The sequence below is a fragment of the Dermacentor silvarum genome, chromosome 11, assembly GCF_013339745.2.
Source record: "Dermacentor silvarum isolate Dsil-2018 chromosome 11, BIME_Dsil_1.4, whole genome shotgun sequence".
NCBI lineage: Eukaryota > Metazoa > Arthropoda > Arachnida > Ixodida > Ixodidae > Dermacentor > Dermacentor silvarum.
In genome coordinates, this window is record NC_051164.1 from 105,467,024 (window position 1) to 105,486,958 (window position 19,935).

The window sequence follows — 19,935 nt, forward strand, 5'->3', positions numbered from 1 at the left end:
AGGAGAAAAAAGAAGTGCAGTGGGACCAAGAAAGGGGTGGGCAACGACCACCAGGGGGCCACCAGCAGCAGCAGCGCGCGCGAGGAACCGTGGCCCCAGCGAAGGCTGCCTCGGTGGGTCGGTTCCCGGGGGGACGTGTTCCAGCGGGCCATGACGACGTCCTAGCGGAAGCGCGCGGCAGAGCCTGCATGGGATGGCCGACGTGTACTCGCAGGGCATGCTCAGCGTGCTGGACGACCTCCGGCGGCGACGGGTGTTCACCGACGCCGAGGTCGTCTGCAGCGACGATGGCAGCCGGTTCCCGGTGCACCAGGTGCTCCTGTACGCCGCCTGCCCGCTGTTCCGGGAGCCGTCACCGGGAGGGAACCAGCTGGGCCCGGCCGGTACCATCAACGCCGCCGCCGCCGCAGCCGCACCAGGGGTGGCGGCGGCGCTCGCGCCTGGAGAAGATACAGGCGCAGCCATAGCCACGACGAAGCAGGGGCAGTCCGCTGCGCCGACAGCGAGCGCCGGCGATGAGGCGCGCAAGTACCCCGTGGACGGTGTGCGCGGTGACGTCATGGCCGCCCTGCTGGAGTACGTCTACACCAACAAGGTGTCGCTCAACAGCGACAACGTGCTCAGCATGCTCCTGGCGGCGCAGCGGTTCCAGGTGAAATACGGAATACTTCATTTCCCAACGCCTTTGTCGAGGGGTATAAAATCCGGCCGAGGGGCTGCCACAAACAGCTTGAGGGCGCCCGGAGGCCCTCATACGCAAGCAGCACGTATGTCTGCTATTGGCATACAACATAAAACCGACATTCAGTACATCTACCGGGGTCATACTACATAAAACAACTTATATGACACACCAAGTTACGCTGCATTCGGAGAAGAAAAAAATTCACGGTGCCATCAACGTGCCTAAGATGCAATTATTGCACGTGAAGTTGTTCAACAACGCCAGAGGAATGCAAAGTGCTAATGCATGATACATGCGCAGTAAACAATGTGGAAAACAATATTATTATGGTAGATCTACTTATTCCTACCTACAAAGTACATTCAGATTTGTTTACGGGCGAGGGGGTTCCTAATGATATGTTCTTTCTGTCATTTATTTAAAAGTGAAGGTAACGTGGATGTTAGCGATTGCATAGCGTAATTTGTGCGGTATACAGGTTGTGCAGCTTACATGGCCTAAATGCTTTTCAACAGGATTTGCTTTTTTCGCTATGGTCGGTTGGTGGTGAAAAAAAATAATGTAAAAAATTCAGTAATGCCAGCTGTTCTTGTTTAAAAGAATACTTCTCCGCTGACTTGTTTGTTTATCTTTGTTGAGGGGCCTCTTCCAACATGAACCAACTCCCATTGCAGTAAGGTAAAAGGTTACTGGTTAGTTAAAATTGGTGCATAGTTTAAATCAGTGCGGAAGACGGCAGCAATACGAGGTGAAGGACTCAGGACGAGTGCTAAAAACTGAAGTTGTTAGACAGCGAAACCCTGTTGTTCATTGCGTCGTTAGCGTCGTTTACCAGACCCCACTCTCTTGCACAAAAGCCTACATTGGGCAGACTGGCAGTTGCGTAAATGAGCTTCTACGTCAGCACAACAATACATTAAAGGATACACCTACCTCCCATCTCTGAGCACATAGTAACGCTTGTTGTTGCAAGCATTTCGTTAATTGAACCAACATCATCATCAACACAAAGACAGAAAAATATGTCGCAAGGACGAAGCATTGACAGCGATAGCGAAGTATTGGACAACTAGAGGAAGTAAGGTTCGTAATTTTATCATCCTTATAAATTGCTGTAAACACTCGTTTCCTAATTCACTGACCTCCAACATGGGTCGCGCGAGAAGATATCGCGCATCAGTTAAGCCCCCATATTTCTCAGCTCACCCTCGCACACATTCCCTCGCACCCACAGCGCACGGGGCGTGATATTATCTTGTCGCACTTGGACTTTATACGGAACATCACGGCGACGGCGACGACAAAAATTAGCCTGTAGTGGCCCTATAATTACTAGCGCAATATAAAGCGCGAGAACTTGAAGAAGCTTTCCATATACAAAGGCAGCATGGTGATTGCGTATCTGAACCGTCAATCTCCTTGTTAGATCGCGAGACCCAGCGCTGCTTGCTGATTTATCCCATGACGTCACTTATCGGCATGAGCGCGCAGGTGGCGTTTCCCCTCGTGTGTTGTTCCTAATGAACTTCGATGGTTAGACCAGCGCTCGCCCTGTGTTCTTCCCTTGGGGTTGCGGTTGTCTTCTGCGCTGATTAAAAGTGTGCAACTCCCATTGCACGTTAAACCATTGGTGTGATTACGTGCATGGTTGAAAAATAAATGGACTATTAGTAAAAAAAACTCCAGTAGAACCCACCTCACGATGAAATTTCGCCGTTAATGCGATTAGTATTGAATAAATGTAGTGGCACACCGCGTACTGCCACCGCCGAAACTGGTCATGTACGAGCCGTGTATGCAACCGGGCTTCTCTCGTGCTTCCCTCTGGGCACGCTGCGTCGTCTGGCGGCGCGGCCGCGGAATACGCGCGTGGTGAATGTCTGAATGTGTATGACGCAAGTTCGATTCCGCCCAAGCTGCTGAGAAATGTTTTAACGTATTCTTTTTTGTCATTGAAGAAACGGTTAGAAACATAGCACGATAGAAGACACCAGAAAGTGCGTGAAGTAGCCAAAGAATGCTAATAACAATAATACGTAACAAGCTCTTTTGCACACTAGGAAAGCCAGCTTGCGTCGCCGTAAAGCTGATATTCCTGCTCGGCTCTACCATTTACTTTCTTGAGTTGATAGACAGCCTGGCGTCACCCGTGCAGTCGCGGCCTTAGGTCATCGTTAACAAACGCCTCAAAATGTCAGATGAAGGTGAATGAAAAGGTTGTGACACCAGATGAATTCAGATGTTCTTTCGAACACACGCGCAATTAATGTTTACGACGAAGCACTTGCTTAAAAGTGATCCAGGATTCTATTTTCACCGCACCCTTTCCTTTTTTTTTTATCATTGCAGATTGAAAGGATCGTGCAAAAATGCCACGAGTTCCTTTCCAAAGACATCAGCGTAGCCAATTGCGTTCGCATATTGGAGTTCGCCAGGGAACACAAGCACCCCAGCCTCGTCGACATGGCCGTAAATTTTATCTCCGGGAATTTCATCGAGGTACGTTTGAAATTAGAACACGGAAATAAGCAGCAAGCCCGTCTACTCAAGATCTTGGTCTTATAAGGCACAATCATATTTATGAATTCATGTGTAGGCCCTGAGGCTACGTGTTTTATTTTCTCATTCTTACTTTTTTCCCCCTTCTTTTTTGATTTAGTTTTTAACAAATACATGTAATACTTCAGTGAAATATCTGTACATTTAACACGTAAATGACAATCGGACACCTTTTCCTTAACAGGTCGCAAAGATAAACCAAGATTTTGACCGTATCTCCTATGATGATCTCAAGGCTCTGCTAAGCTCTGACGAGCTCAACCTTGCCGATGAAGGCAAAGCGTTTTCGGCGGCTATAAAGTGGACCTCAGCTGATGCCTCAAATAGGCATCGCTTCCTACCCAGCCTTCTTAGTGCTATAAGGTAACTGACGGGTTTTACCTTTTTGCGCGTACGCTTTCAATCGCGCCCCAATTTAACTAACGAATGAATCTTGGCCCACATTCGCAAAAAAAGCCGTTACGCTATAGAAGTTTTCGCAACAGCATTTTGCAACCAATTCTGATGCTGGGCATATTATTATCGAAGGCCGCCAGCCAATGGCAAACAGCATTTAAGAAGGCAAAGCTTCGCGAATTCGGCCCTTGAAGTTATACAAAATGTGTGACGAAAGAATAGGCATATGTGCATGATTGTCACTCGCAAGCGCCAATTTGAGGATTGGGAAGAGTATACATTATTAACTTTACTCACTTTTGATAATAAGGAGGCAAACTTGTAGTATAGCTTCCTTTTTACGCCACAATTCTTACTCGCTGCCCAACTGTTGCGGGAGAAGTGGGAACAAACGTTGCATTTTGGAACTAATTAATTATTTTTTTAATGACAGGCGGCTTTGATACCTCGTGTTTCGTTATTAGGAACAGCCCGTGTTCGGTCTTACGAAACGTTCTGACATTTTAAAAAAGGTTTCTTAATTCGGGTCCATGAACTTGCCTATAACAGGCATGCAATGCAGCTGGTGTCCAAATCCAAGCCCCAGCGATGGCAGCTCCGAGTAACGGAAAACAGATCTCGAAAACTAGGCTTTTGCTAACTGCATGCGCCGGAAACACGTCACAGACGCCATGTTTCAAACATAACCTATTGCTTTATTTTGGTGCTCTCAAACTCACTTTGTGCAACAGATTCGGGCTCTGCAAGGTATCGTTTCTCCAAGAGGAAGTCTTTCCGCATCCCATGCTTGATGACGTTGACTGCCGCGCTGTACTTGAGCCAGTTCATGGACTTCTGGAACAACTTGAGCTTCACGAAGGCCCAAGGATGATCAACCTCACGCATCCCATGCTAAGGCCCAGGATTCCAAGGCAAGCACTTCTCCACAGAGACCGCGAGTAAAGTTAATTACTGCTTCTGGACGTCAGAGACCATCGCCTCTGATGTCCAGCGATCAGAGTCATTCTGCTAGATGGGCGATTCCTAAGGCCGCTCGATGATGTGAAGATATTTTGTGTACCAACACAGGGACTACTTAGGTAAACCGTTATCGCGCAAGAGCTGATAGTACTCGAACTCAAAACAAACTCGTACGGCCAAATCACATGAACAGCGTGCAATAGTTGCTGAACGTGACATCTCTGTAATTACATCAACCCATGCATGATCCACAGTATGATCACGTCTGATTAGTGTGAGTGCTGATGTCCATATAAGCTCTCAAACCAGTGTGATTCACCAACTAGTAACAACTTATCCTGGACTGGAAAGGGTGAACGAAATCACATGGCCTATTCAAGAAGTAAACAGGTTTTGTACTCTTCCAGAACAGCCGGAAATAACAGCGCTGCTTCTTCCTCCTATTTCGCGCTAGCCCTTAGAATGCGAATGAATAGCGACTAGGATCCTGTCGGTATAGGTGTTGACACATTCTTCGCTTCTCTACCAGTAATTGTAGCAATGAAATGCGTTGCAGGGACGTTCTGTTCGTGATCGGTGGATGGAGCAATGGCAGCGCGACGAACCTCGTCGAGTCGTACGACTGCCGCGCCAATCGGTGGCTAATATTTCCCAACGACAGGGACATCATGCCTCGTGCCTACCACGGACTTGTCGCGCTGGACGGCCTCATCTACATGATTGGCGGCTTTGACGGCTCCCAGTGCTTCAACTGCGTCCGCTGTTTCAACCCAGTACGTGTACACACGGGCAGTGCAGAACACCACCATTCACACTAAATTGTGTGTCACAGCCAACGTTAGCCAAGCTGTTAAAGGAGAGAGAAAAAAAAAAGAAAAGAAAACGGTGCAAAACACAATTATAAAACCTACGCTATTATTCAATAGGCGCGGCATTTCACCGTGCTGGCTGTGAAGACCTCGATGACGTCAATCCATACGTGTTTTACTAGTGACCATTAGAGCTGGGGGGTATACGTACTGTAAGTGTCCACCTAGTGGACATGTCCATTTCGTGTACTGCTGCAGTTCTGATTGGCTGGGCTGGGGTACGCGTGAGATGGAGACGGGCGTCCCCAGACAATCACCACTTCAGCAGCAGACGAAATGGACACTAGGTGGACCCTTACAGAATACCCCCCTTGGTTTCAATATCATCCTCGTATTGCTTGAACAGCTTGCCCAATGTGTCGCCTGCGTGACCTTTCGTTTACTTTGCTGTTTCACAATTCTACGTGCGAAGTTGTTTTTAACTACAACAGTTGTCTCGTGCAACATCTCGCTGAGCGCAACGTATGATACCGATGGACATCTGCGATCAAATCGGTACCTCAGAGCAGGGACGCTAATTCGGCGGCATCACTTCTATGCTGAGTCAGCGACGGACAGAGAGTTAGGCGCAACACCGCATCATCTGGTGGTGGAAGGGAGCGTAGGCACAAAATAGGGGCACGAACTTCCATCGACGCGTGGAGCACGGTCCCGTGCGCGCGTGGTATCTTGTTCCACGTGTTACGTCTCGTCTGTTTGTTCAAACAAAGTGGTGACACAGCGTTCGCATGACGCGCCTTCCCGGAGATGTCTCTGAGAAGCTGTACTGCGGCTCCCCATTGGCGTCACGTTGTCGGGCTCGCGATGTTGCACGGCACACACGTTGTTCGACTCCGTCGCTCGACTCGGCATAACACTCTAAAAAAATTCGGCACTCTTTGTTTTTGAAGTGTACTCTCGCCCCGCGACGATGATCGTCAGAATTCTAGCGTGCACCACCGTTCATGGCCTTGCTTACCAGGCTGCTTTCCTGTCAATAGTAGCCCTTACGTGTGACGAATACCGTCACATTACACTTCTGATTCAATCAATCAATCAACAAAATAATCAATCAATCGGCTGCGAAGAGGCAGAACGGCGTAACAAGCCAGCAACGAACTCGTGTGTCCAGAATAAAATCCACACGATGACGTGACATCGTATTGAAAGGAAAGCAGCCTGCACAACAAACCCTTGAAAGGAAGTGCACCTTATTACGACGACGACGATTATTGACGCGGGACAAAGAGCACACCCGAAAACAACGCGTGCCATATTTTTTTTAGAGTGCGTAAGTGAGAGACAATGAGAGCGAAAAAACCGAGCCGCATTGGCGTCCCTGTTCTGCAGGCGTCGTGTGTCCGCGAAGAAGGGTGAGAGAGAAAGAGAGAGGGGTGGACCTGGTTCTGTGCCCCCGCGTCGCTGCAGCTCCTGCACCGCTGGACGGAACGGGCATGCATGCACGTGGCCCGGTGCTACGTCAGCGTGGCGGTGCTCGACGGCAAAATCTACGCGCTGGGCGGCTACGACGGCGACCGGCGCACCAACACGGCCGAGCGGTACGACCCGACGGCAAACACGTGGTCGCTCATCGCCGACATGAACGACCAGCGCTCGGACGCCTGCGCCACGGTCGTCGACTCGAAGGTGCGCACACATGCACCGCTTTCCCGCTTTTTTTTTTCTTTTTTTTCTTTTTTTTTTTGCCGGCGAATAGACTGGCTACGCTTACGTGAACCCGACAGCAGCGGGTTGAGGCGGAGATTGGGCTTAGGCGAATCGACTCGACAGCGGTTACGTGAACTCGTGCCTGACGCTGAACAAGCCATCTGGCGCAATAAACGACACAAACACAAGCTTACGCTGAACCCGACAGCAGCGGGTTGAGGCGGAGATTGGGCTTAGGCGAATCGACTCGACAGCGGTTACGTGAACTCGTGCCTGACGCTGAACAAGCCATCTGGCGCAATAAACGACACAAACACAAGAAAGGGAGACAGACAAGTGCTTTGTATCCCTCCCCTTTCTTGTGTCTGTCTTTTATTGCGCTAAGTTAATGGTTCAGCTATGAAAAGCCAACTATCCCAACAATTAATTATTCACGTACCTGACGGATCGAGATGGTTGCAACAGCCTGCCAGTGTTAAGGAAACACATCCGGTTAATCGTTGCTGGTAGCGAACCGCCGACCCGTCCGCATTTGCATGTGCACTTCAAATGGGTCTGGCAGTGTCAAGCTACCCTGTGCAGTCGGGCTGACTCAGCCCGACTCGATGCTTGCTAACCCCGATCGGCAGGCCGATTCCAACTCGACAGGCCGATTCCAACGCGACAAGTCAACTCGACCCGCTGCTGTTGGGTTCATCGAGCCGGGAGCACCACCGTCAACCAGGACGTTGATGCTCCCGGCTTGATTGCGGCGATATATTAGAGCAGCGGTTTAGTCACGTGGTCGCTTGTCATCGGCGCGAAGCTGTGAGGGACAGTGGGTGATGCCAAGGGGATGAGCGTGAGAGCAACGTAACATCGGAGCGCAGTTGTAGATGAGGGATTTGATCGATAGAAGGCGCTAGACAACGTCACGCTGGGATTCAAAGCGGACGAGCGCATTCACTGGTTAGTGACCGAGATAAGCAAGGGGGGGGGGGGGGGGATCAATGGGGCCGGGGTCGTCACAGATATAGGTAACTGAACATTATAATTAATGGAAGTTTTAATGAAGACAGCAAATATCGCGGGGATATATATAAAATGCTACACTGCAATAGATGTGGTAAAGCCTGATTAGCTCAACCAGGCTAAGCGGCTATTTGTCGCCGTCCCGTTTTGAAGGGCATGCCAAGAGAAATAATCATGATAATCGTCATGATGCCGGCGCGTAGATGTTATTGGAGGAGTCAATCGAGACGCGCTAGGGTGTATCACGGCACAGCAGCGCGAACAAAGCTGCGACTCGGTTGCCCAGTTACGGAGAAAATGTACTTTTTTAATTACACGGAAGCAACGAGCAAACGTTGCAACTGACGAGGCAACATATATCTTTCAGGGATATCGCTTTCACTCGACGTCAACGCTGTAATCCAGTGCTCAAAACACTTAATGAGGTCGAATTAGTAAGCGCGCACATACAGTTTCCGTCTTCAAGACTTGACGGCCGGGCAACGTGACGGCGTTGAATAACGTCACTAGGTGACGTCAAACCTGTCTGGATAAAGGCAATGTGTTGCAACAACCTATTAGCCCTTCGCTTACAGCCCTGTAGAGCATGCACGGTGCAACCTGCTAAAGCGTAATTTTTAATTACGTCAGAAAGTGATCAAGTATAGTTGGCGCTAAACAAGCTGTTTAGCGCCAACTATGCCCGAACCATGTGCTAGAAATATTCGAAGAATGTTCGTCTGGCCAGGTGATAAGCTTTGGGTGAAAAGTCACTTTCTCCAACTATTAGAAGATGGCCTTTGGAATCACACATGGAGTTTTCAGCATTATCCGGGCAAAGCTTTGATCAAATAAATGCGATAGAAGATCCTAACCATTTCCCATTGCTCAAGTGGAATACGTACGAGTTCCAAAATACCACAGTTTCACGACCCTGTAGCTCAATTGTCTCTAAATCACGTGTCGTAAAAGTGAGCAAAGCAATATGCTTACTCGTGAAAACGTGTAGGTTAGATTAGGTTTCCGAGACGTTATGGAAAAAAACACGTGCCTCCGTATCCACACATACATTTCACTCCCACAGGTGTACATCGTAGGAGGGTTTACCGGGCAGCAGGTGCTGAACACGGCCGAGTTCTACGACCCCAAGGTGAACGTGTGGACCTACATCCGGGCCATGACCGTGCCTCGTAGCGGAGTCCGGGTCATCAACTACCAGGACACCGTCTACGTGCTCGGGGGCTTCAACGGAACGAACAGGCTCTCCACGGGTACAACACGCCATAGAGTTCAACTCGCACCCATATCGGCAAATTACGCAGTATCTGCACGGAATCCGAATTCTCAGTTCACTCACAACCATTGGGTGAAAAAGCATTCGGATGTGCGGTTGGCACGTAGGCGAAAATGTCTCACAAATCGATTGTCTAGCGCCAGCAAATTCAATATTGAAAGCAACGAAAGGTTGAGGACGTGACCGATAAGCAAGACGTCCGTACTTTGACATGAGTGCGCTTGACGAGACGTTCTTGATTTTAATGCGATCATCAGCGTGAGACCATCAGTAAAGTTCAACTAGTGATACCAACTGCCAAGTTCGAGTACGGAACAGGCAGTACTGTAAACGAATATGTAGAGAGAGAGAGAGAGAGAAAACGTGCTTGGTTAATACGCAGGTAACCACGGTGCTGATTCAGTCTTGTTTACTGTATTTATCTATTTTGTCTTAAAGCAATGCGGGTGATTCATACGTGGCGTGTAAAAGGGGAAGTGTGAGCCACCGCCTATGCGCGTTTATTGTTCTGTCCTTCCCTTCACAAAATTTAAAGGAAGCATTTTAGTTAAAGCCTAAATTTTCTTTATATATGTGCGTGCTTGAACAGCGAGACAGTCGATGCTCGATTATCAATCTTAGCTGTATTGTTGGGTAGTGTATACATTTGTTAGAGTGAATTGTGAATATACCACTTTTTGTTGTATAAAAGAGACTTGCCCCCATGCCCACATGCTGGGAACTTCTTACTATGTATGTAAAATGTCATATTTTTGTATAATCAGTACAGAGGCCTGTGTCAGGTATTGCTATACCTTTAGATTCTACACCTTTCTTGAGAAATTAATAAAATACAAGCATCTGATTGTGATTCCTCGCAGGGGAAAAGTACGACCTTCTGCGAGACCGCTGGCTCGAGCTGCCCAACATGCACACCCCGAGGAGCAACTTTGCAGTCGCCGTGCTCGACGACCTGCTCTTCGCCATTGGCGGATTCAACGGTCAGTGTGCTGTCAACCGCCACTCGTTGAAAGGGCCAGTTTGTTCATACGTGTTACGATGGAAGAGGACGCGAAAGGGTACCAAGTAACGACAGGACAGGGAAGTTTGTTGCGAGTGACGCTATTTCCTGGTCCTTTCGTTGCTGTCAGTCATTGTTATTATGGCTTTATCATCAACCACGTACTGCCCAGACCTCCTCAAAAAAAAACATGCTGCATGAGAAGCTAGGAAAGTTTATTGTTAGGTTTATAATATGTCCCGGCCTACCACCGCGTACAAGAAAAGAAAATCAATTTTACGTACATAACAGCGATTGACGGGGACCCAAACCTACACTTGGGCTATGACGGACCCTGAAGGAGTTGAAAAATCTGATTAGCTTTGACCGCTTGTGATTTAAACACTGTTCACTAAAATATCTTTACACGGTGTTTTTATTCAACCCTCACCAGAACGCAGCTGTGGAAGCGGGCGCTCAAACCAGTGATCCCGTTCTTAGTAGCAGGATATTGTAACCGCTGAGTCACCTCAGTGGATCTATATTGTATTACAAACCATAAAACTTTTCTATATAGAAACAGTGCCGAAAATATACCGTTTACGTTGATGCATGTGATATCGTTCTCTTAACGTACAGCACAATGCAACATATCGTAGTCAGCTGGCGCATATTTTGCCTATGTGGAGGCACCATAGACCTCGCACTGCCCAGTGTTGTTCCGGTGGCTGACGCCTTGCTCCGCGGCTATCCTGTGCTGTTCATCCGAATAACTATTTTGAGAGGCGATTTTTCGGTGCTCCTAAAATGATGCCCTCGCATGCATGCGTTGCTCGCTAAAAAGCGCCCTGTAGAGCTGGCTTTGCCACATGATGAGTTATAGTGAGGTGGAGCCCGCTGCTGTGAATCCTTTCGATTTCTGGGGCGATAAATTCCATTCCAATTTTGCTAGTGTTCTTCTCGACGCTACACATTTGACTAACTAATGACGGATGGGATTATCGTTTCTAATGTGAACAAGGTGCTAACCACGCATGCTATCGCTTCGCTGTTGCGCGCAATTCGATCGCAGCAGCCACCGTTGACAGCTTTAACCTAATAATTCAATCTAACAGTAGACATAACTTCTTTAAAGAACAGCTACGCCCAATCAAGCCGTCAGCTTGACAAGGTGCCTCGCTGGAAATATGGCTTAACAAACCGGGACCAGTTTTACTGCATCATCAGTACAACAGCTAGCCTGAATCAACGAGCACTGCGTTACAATGCACTGCATTCTGGGTAATACGGCCCGCCACCTAAACGCTCATGATACTCAACGTCGATGAACATCGCTCACAAAAATAGCCACGAAATTTTGCAGAGCATCAAAAATATCCATGATTAACCATTGCTAAGAAGAGGGGCAAACAATGTAGCCGAGCTTGACTAAATGGTCACCAAAGGCATTCACGCTCCGTGCTATACCCATGACAGAAGCCTCCGAATAGTGAATTGATATTACGTCCTAAAATTCTGGCATCATAGAAGACAAAAAAATATGGTGTAGCTTGCTGAATGCTGTTGATACTACCGCAATATATTAGCGTTTATACAAATTTCAATCATAACGAGAAGCTAGTATTACGGTACTAGTATAAAACTTACGGCACTAGCTCCTCCAGCCTCTCGCTCGCTAATTCATTCATTCATTCATTCATTCATTCATTCATTCATTCATTCATTCATTCATTCATTCATTCATTCATTCATTCATTCATTCATTCATTCATTTAACAGGAACGACGACCGTGCCGTTCGTGGAATGCTACGACTCCAAAACCAACGGCTGGCGGCGGGTCACCGACATGAACATCAACCGGAGCGCCCTCGGTGCCTGCGTGGCCGTTAACCTTCCAAACTCCAGGGAGTTCTCTGTTGTAGGTGAGATTCGAGATAACTTTGAGATAAGAGCAATCATTAGCGCTGAGCATTCGCACGGCGGTCGCACTCGAGATCCAAACCAGTTGGAACCGCAATGCACGAATGAAATGCTTAGTCTTATCTCCGGCCTCAGAAATACGTACTATCCTCAAAAATAATTTCCGAAAGCTTTCCGGTACACGTGCTGTGTTTGAACAAACGCAATGCATGTCATAAAGTTCGTCTCATGCACGGCAATGTTTTTCCAGCAACTTCCGCGGCGGCAAAAGAAAGCCGCTCTTTGCAGCAACTCGATCCCCACCGCGACGTTACATAGCTCGGACTGAAAACCTTTAGCCGGCCAACAACACAAAAAACATGGCGGCGAGCCATCTTGATTGGCCGGTTAGTGAACAGTATTTTTAGCCACGGAGCGTATAAACAATTTGTAGACTGTGCCATCAGAATTTTGCTAGTAGCGGGAGCTGCCTGCTCCGCATGGTCCTCGCGTGATTCCGTTGACCAGAGACCAGCAGCGCTATGGTCAACGGAAGACGTGTGCTCCTGTTCGATCGTACGAATGAGTATGCAGAATTTCAAACATCGCGTGAAACGCTCTTTTACTATGTAAGGGTGAACTGAGAAGTAACGTCATCAAGCGTCGTTTGTGTCCTACTAAGCCTCCTCCCCCTCCCACTGCAAAGGCATGCCTGTACGCACGGTGACCCGGACGAAGCAATGGAATTGGTCACGAGAGTTAAATGTCAAAGAGATTTGGCCTCGTTAGCACAGTAATTCGCTGCTTTGAAGCCCGTGGTTTGAGGCAGACGGTGCGTCGCTGATGATTAAAACTTCCTCTCCGTCAGCAAGTGGCGAGGGGGAGAGGTTAATATCTCATTTATTAGGCGTACTGAAACATTGCGTTTGATACCGTACTCACTTCGGCAGATACAGCCATGAAGACCCGATGCAAGAAGTCGCAGGACACACTCCTTTTCACCACGGTCTTTAAACAGCGCCTGTATAAGACCAGAGCACCGCGAATGCAAAGGCCACCGGCACATTTGGTAACGCGAGTGGCGCCACCTGTTAAATGTATCGTGGAGCAAAAACCTTGGGCTGCAATGGCCCCACAGTACAGTGCGTTAGGCTGGTAACACGTAACCTTTTAATCTGTTTTAATGGGCTGTTTCAAAACGGACACTTGCAATGACCATTTTTGAAGTATTTTATCACGTGGTACGACAGACCAAGACTCCTATACTTCGACAGACCATTACTTGGCGCCACCTGCAATAGATGGCGCCACTCGCACCTTTAAATTTGGTAGCGGCACGCTCTGGTCTGCCAGCGGCTTGCTACGATTGAAAAACCGGGCAAAAAAAGAGGCCACTTATTGGGCAGACGATACAAATTGAAATGTATGCCCGGCTTTTGGGGCTGCTGTCTTTTCCAAACATCTCGTCAGCTTATTCGAAGAAGAAGAAAAAGTTAAGTATAAAGTCAGTGCCTCGGAGGGCGGAGGAGGAGGAGGCACGGTAGACACCACTTCTGCCGTCCGCTGACCCTCCTTGTTCGCTTCTTGACTGTGCCTGCTTTTTTAGCCCGGTTCTCCCGCAAATCGGCCCGGCTGCTTGACAGCTTCCTGCCCACCTCGGTTCGCAAGAGGAGACAAATTTCCATAGCTAGGCGGAGACGGCTCTGATCACGAGTAAGGCTTGCCTCCGCTCCCGCTACACGGAATGTAGCTTCTTGATTGCATATAAATGTCGAGAATCGAATGAACTCCACAAATATTTCTGAGCAGCACTAGAGATGATGACCAATTCTAGGAGCGTTCAGCCAGGAAATCATTAGATGCATGCTCCTAAAATGCCGGCCACTCGCGTCGTACTAGAATCAGCCTTTATTCATCAGAGTTCACGCCCCCAGCTTTGTGGTGAAAAAAACAACTAAATTCTGGGGTTTTACGTGCTAAAACCACAACATGATTGAGGCACGCCGTAGTGGCGAACTCCGGATTAATCCTCGGTATATTGGCGTTCTTCCATTTCGCCCCCACCGAAATGCGGAAGCCATGGCCAGGATTTGATCCCGCGCCCTCGGGCACAACGCCAAAGCCACTACGCCACCACGGCGGGTAGTGACGGGATGACACCAGTTTCGGGATGACACCAGTTTCGAGATATTAATTACCGAACTTTGCGGAGAAATGCATTGGCGTTCCAGTTAGTTTCTTAACAAAACGTCGCTTTATGCATTGAAGCGCAATATTAACTGGAACGCCAATGCATTTCTCCGGAAAGTTCGGGAATTAATATCTCGAAACTGGTGTCATCCCGAGAATTCGTTCCAAGTGGATCCGCCTTGCGAACTCCACGGCTACAATTTATAAATATCAATATGGACCATCAGGTAATTAGTTAAAAACTTAATTAGTGAATTTTTGTTGATTAGTCGATTATGCATTTCAATTTTTTTGCAAGTAATGTCCGCCTCTTCGAGTAGACCAGCTCATCAATTAGAATTGGGCTATCTGCCACAGGCAACTTTAAATAAATTTTGAAAGTGTTAGCTGAAACACCCTGCACATAGCGCTATACATGCCGTATAGCGCTGAATAGACTGCAAGATGGACCCCGGATATCATAAGTCATAAGACTCGTTCCAATACTGATGGATCCGGTAAAGAAGAAAGTTGCGTAAAGACAGCGTCGAATTTCAGGCTACTTAGCTGCCCGAACAAGATGGCAGCTCAGCATCTTGCTTGAAAGATCAGCCGGAACATCGCCTGTGGACAAGAGAAGATATAGAGCTTTCTTCTTTTTTTTTTGGCACTTAAAATAAGCGACATTATGTCTTCTTTGGGCTCGCGGGCGTAAATATAGCATTCACATTTGCTTTGTCTAGTTTTTTTTTTTTTTTTTTTTTTTTTTTTTTTTTTTAAGCGCCAAGTGGGGTCAAATAGCAGAGACAAAACGTCAAGTCGCAGAAACATACATATTTAATACAGCGCCAAAAACACGGACAAGAAAGAACACAGGACGAGCGCTGACTGCCAACAACACCTTTATTGAAGCCTGCGCAAATATATACAATTCGCAACAGGCAGAAAGAGAACAAAAAAGGTGAAAGGGTAGGCGAGTCATCGTCATGTCAACTCCTGCTGCGCATGCGTCAAAAACGCTAAAAAATACAAATTTAACAATACACATGGTGGGCACAGGCCAAAGTGATTAACTCCTGAGGAAATTAACTTCCTTAACGCAGAGAGCTATAGATGGGGCACTAAATTTGTATTCTTTTAGTGTTTTTGACGCATGCGCAGCAGAAGTTGACTGACGATGACTCGCCCTCCCTTTCACCTTTTTTGTTCTCTTTCTGCCTGTTGTCTTTCTGCCTGTTATTAAAACAACTGGCTATCTTGTACGCATCACCACGACGTGCACTGATTATCATAGTCTAGCCGCTTGACGTAACACCAATGCGTACCCGCGTCTTTATACTTGACCGCTGTCTCTGGCGGACGATAGAAACGCGGCTCATGATCGCTGTGCGCCTCTATCACGACGCAAGCGTAAACAACCAATAGAAAGTTTTACACTGCACTAAAAAAAAAGTTTACACACTTTGGGGCGTGTCTTGTCCCCATACGACAATTGTCATCTGTCGTGCTTACGCTGCATTTTTTGAAAAACCTGCGCTCGCTACGTTTCTGTCGAGAATGCTATGTCACGCTGATGACGCGCTTGCAGTTGGTGACCTGGAAGTATAGCGGGCCCGCAGCGTTAAAGAAAGGAATGGCACGAAAGATAGATGACGATTATTGTTTGCGAACAAGGTACGCCTCAAGGGTTTGTAGGAGACACAAGAGGCTTGTGTGTTTACGCACCCGCTTGAGCATCCGCAAAACCTATAGACGGAGATCCACTTGCGTCCCCAAATTGCAAACTCTCTCTAAAACTCTAAAAACACATTTGACTTTAGTTACCATCCCTCCGCGCGTCTATTTCGCAAAATTAGCTCTATTGTTAGCATCTGTTCGCTGCTGCAGTTTAGTATGTGCTTCATTACTAAGACTTCGTCGTTTTTCTTTCCGTGCAGGTAATTCGGAGCGCGACAACTGAGCGCAAACGACGTCGCCTGAATAAAGGAATCGCTCTGCTTGCAAAACACCTTCGCCTCTTCTGAAGAGGCAAAACTTAATGGCTCTCTGGTGCAGTTCTTTTCTTTCCACTATGGTGCACAAAGACGGCATGAAGGTTTTCAAATCCCACTCATAATTATTTATTTTTTTCATTTTAGGTGGACACAAGTACGAGCGCATTTAGTATCCAATTTGTAATGACTAAGAATTAAATTCTGGAGTTAACAGCCAGGTAACAGCCTCAAGTAATAGGTATACCAGCCTGTATAAGAGGCATACAGTTGTCCCGATTGCAACGCACCGGCCACGCTTTACCACGCCGCATGGACATGCCAGCGAACAAAATCTATACCACGTAAACCACACCCGAACGCACAACAATGGGAAGCTTTGCTGTCCAGTGCCGACTACGGGGACCCGCTCGACCTGGTCAAGAGAGCGCGCCGGGCAGCTCAAACTCGTGGGTTCCTGGACTGACGCCTCGGCGAAGGGCATCCCGATGTAACTTTGTGCTAGTAAAGTTTCTCTCGCTCACTCTTTTTACCGGAATTCATTGTGTCGACCAGCTCAAGCTGATCCAGAGAGCAGAAAGGATGGCAAGAGCCAGCGGAGCCCTGGACTATGGGCCCCGACCATTAGGGATGCCCCTTCGGGGCAACACAAAACTGCGATTATTTTTCTATCTATGTCGTCCCGACATTGCAGTCAAGGCAGAATGCGCTGCTTCTTAACGCACTCGCTCTCGAAACTGTGTTGCCTTTACTTGCAGTTAGAATTTTAGAGCACTGCACGGGCCAATTTTTTCAGCCCGGGCCCGGCCCGGGCCCGTTTTTACGTTGGGCGGCCCGCCCGAGCCCGATCAAAACTTTTATGGCGAGACCCGGGCCCGGCCCGGGCCCGGAAATAATCTACGTTACCCGCCCGGCCTGGCCCGCCACCCCTTTACCTTAGGCCCGAGCCCCGCCCGAGCCCGACTCGAAACCGGCCCGAACCCGGCCCGAGACCGAAAAATAATGTTTTTTCAGAGTTGAGACACCCGAGAATAACTCGCTGCACGTTACGTGCCCACAACCAGAAAGCCCGAGCCCGGCCCGGGCCCGCGTCAAAAAGCACACGCCGTGCCCGAGCCCGGCCCGAGCCCGTGAAAAAACTGTGCTACCCGGCCCGGCCCGGCCCACGGGCCGGGCCGGGCTCGGGCTTTCGGGTAAGCCCGAGCCCGTGCAGTGCTCTAAGTTAGATTGAAGGACAGACGAAGGATGTTCTAACCTACACCGCAACGCATACCAATTTTAAATCGCCTCATTGAGCTTCACTGCCGGGGATATCGCACTGGATGCCTCACCATTTTTTTTTTTTTTTTTTTTTCACGTTGCCAACACATGATCCTTGCGTCAAAGATGCCTAGCCGTCGCCGATCGGTGGTTTCGTGCTAAGTTTGTCGTCCATCGTCAGTTAACGGAAGCAGAAATATGCTCCGCGAGTCCTTACGAAGGGGACCGCCTGGGAACGCCTAAAACTTAAGCTGTCCTTCTGCCGCGGAATGTTCGTGACGACGGGGCTTGCTGGTCTCTCGCCACCTCCTGCTTTGGACGCAACGCACGCACGTGCGCAGCCAAATCTTCAAGCACCTCGCCGAAAGACGGTGAGCGATCTCCTGCTCCTAGTTGTACTAGAAGACGAAGCAATGGTCCTCAATAGAGGATAGGAGCGTACACGCTCGGAGCTGTAAAATGCCCACACAGGACTGATAAATGTGGTGCTGCAAAAGCTTGTAGCATTATTTTACTTTAAGCGGAAAATTAGAGCCCATCTTTAGACCCCATATGACCATCCCTAATACCTAGTTTCTAAAAATAAAATCGTAATTATACTTATACTGCATTCGAAGCTCATTGTTCTTGTGGTAGCAAAGAAAAGTCACTCTGATTATGACTTTCTTGCCTCAAATTGTGTCGAACTTGGGTTCTCAGGGCTCCTGCATCCGTATTTTTCCTACGGTGCGTTGAGGTATACCAAGCGCGCGAGAGCGCGCACAGCGAGCTTGTTTAAGCTGATTTGGGGAATATATTCCTGGTACTACTCTCTAATTACACCTGCTATCTGAAATGCTCCTCTCGTATATCCCGATGCACCAGCCTAGTGGGGAAGCGCGATGACGTCACTGCAGTGGAGGAGTCTTCCAGATGTGTTCAGATAAGGACAGTCACAAAAGATGTCCCGAATATTTTCATTTTCACTAAATATTTTATATTAGGCTGAAAAACCCTTCCGCACAACGGAACCGAGACTACTTTTCCAACGTTGGTAGTTATGTTTCACACAGAACTAATAACTGATACAAGGGGCTTATCGAGTCGCAAAATGTTGCAACTTAAGCGCGTGTTATAGCGATAACAGTGTTCTACACTATAAACGTTTTAGCCTACATGTGTAAAACATTTCTCACGGAATTAAGGTAAATTTAATGTAATTAGTCGGAGCACGGTACGGACAAGAACTGTGAATATTTTGTTCAAGTGACACCCACCTTACGCAAGTCAGCGACAGAGCAGACACCCATTTATAAAATAGATTCCAAGGGCAAGTAGCCCTTGCCCGAAGCCTAGGCGGGGTTTAGGCCCACCCCACCAAATTGCAGGGTACTCAATAAAGTTCTTTGAATGAATGCACTAGTTGTAATGCAGTGAGCTTAGAACGAGGAAGTGTGTGTGTGTGTGTGTGTGTGTGTGTGTGTGTGTGTGTGTGTGTGTGTGTGTGTGTGTGTGTGTGTGTGTGTGTGTGTGTGTGTGTGTGTGTGTGTGTGTGTGTGTGTGTGTGTGTGTAGTGTGGTAGCCACACTACACAACCTGCGAACCCCATCCACCGAGGTCATTCTCCTTCCTCGGTGGCTCCATCACGTTCTGACGGTTCCGAAGCCGATGCCGCGGATGCCACAGTGGGAGACGGTGGCGCCATCTCTCTGGCACTCAACAAACTACCTCGTCACTTGGCTGATCGTCGTAAGCATATCGTTCCTGCTGGGGAGTTCGCGGGCGAACGGCAGTAAAGACTGCAATTAAACAGCGGGTCCGCTTATAAAAATTGACTCAAAATATGCAAAATTACGACAGGGGTTGCCAGCGCGCGACGCGGAACGCCGCCGCACAGAGGGATGCCTGGGAGCACCGCCTTGCTCGGTCCGCGGGTATTTCAAAAAAAATAAATAATGCAGTATACGTTTCTTTTAATCTCGCACTAAGTAACGTTTAAACGTGCCGTTCGTTCGGCTAATTTTAGCTTCGTTTGAAACACCTTTTTTAGCGAATTATATTATACAGTTTAATACCGGCGGACATTAACATCAAGCTCTAGACTTTGTGGTCAAACAAAGCTGAGCAGCATTTCAAAAGTCTGCGTTTTCATCTGTGCCTCATGTATGTAATATGAGAAAGTACACAAAACTCAAATATATTCAGAAGGCAAAAGAAAAAAAAAATATTGTTGAACGTCAGTAAGAAAAAAAAGCTA

General features: G+C 48.0%; 1 protein-coding gene across 4 annotated transcripts; it reads left to right on the plus strand.

The window, feature by feature from the left end:
- The first annotated feature begins 52 nt into the window (after positions 1-52).
- Positions 53-16,500, plus strand: LOC119434065 (kelch-like protein 10). 4 transcript variants are annotated; one of them, XM_037701386.2, is made up of 10 exons: positions 53-652; positions 3,035-3,184; positions 3,429-3,607; positions 4,372-4,551; positions 5,157-5,373; positions 6,877-7,095; positions 9,191-9,377; positions 10,261-10,380; positions 12,159-12,302; positions 16,386-16,500. In XM_037701386.2, exons 1-10 carry the CDS (start codon positions 194-196, stop codon positions 16,406-16,408), a joined length of 1,878 nt encoding a protein of 625 aa, XP_037557314.1. In that variant the 5' UTR covers positions 53-193; the 3' UTR covers positions 16,409-16,500. The 4 variants fall into 4 exon arrangements, with proteins under 4 accessions (XP_037557314.1, XP_037557312.1, XP_049514534.1 ...); XM_037701384.2 differs by having other exon boundaries at positions 12,159-12,298; positions 16,386-16,490; XM_049658577.1 differs by lacking the exon at positions 16,386-16,500 and adding an exon at positions 13,886-13,990.
- The last annotated feature ends 3,435 nt before the right edge of the window (positions 16,501-19,935 follow it).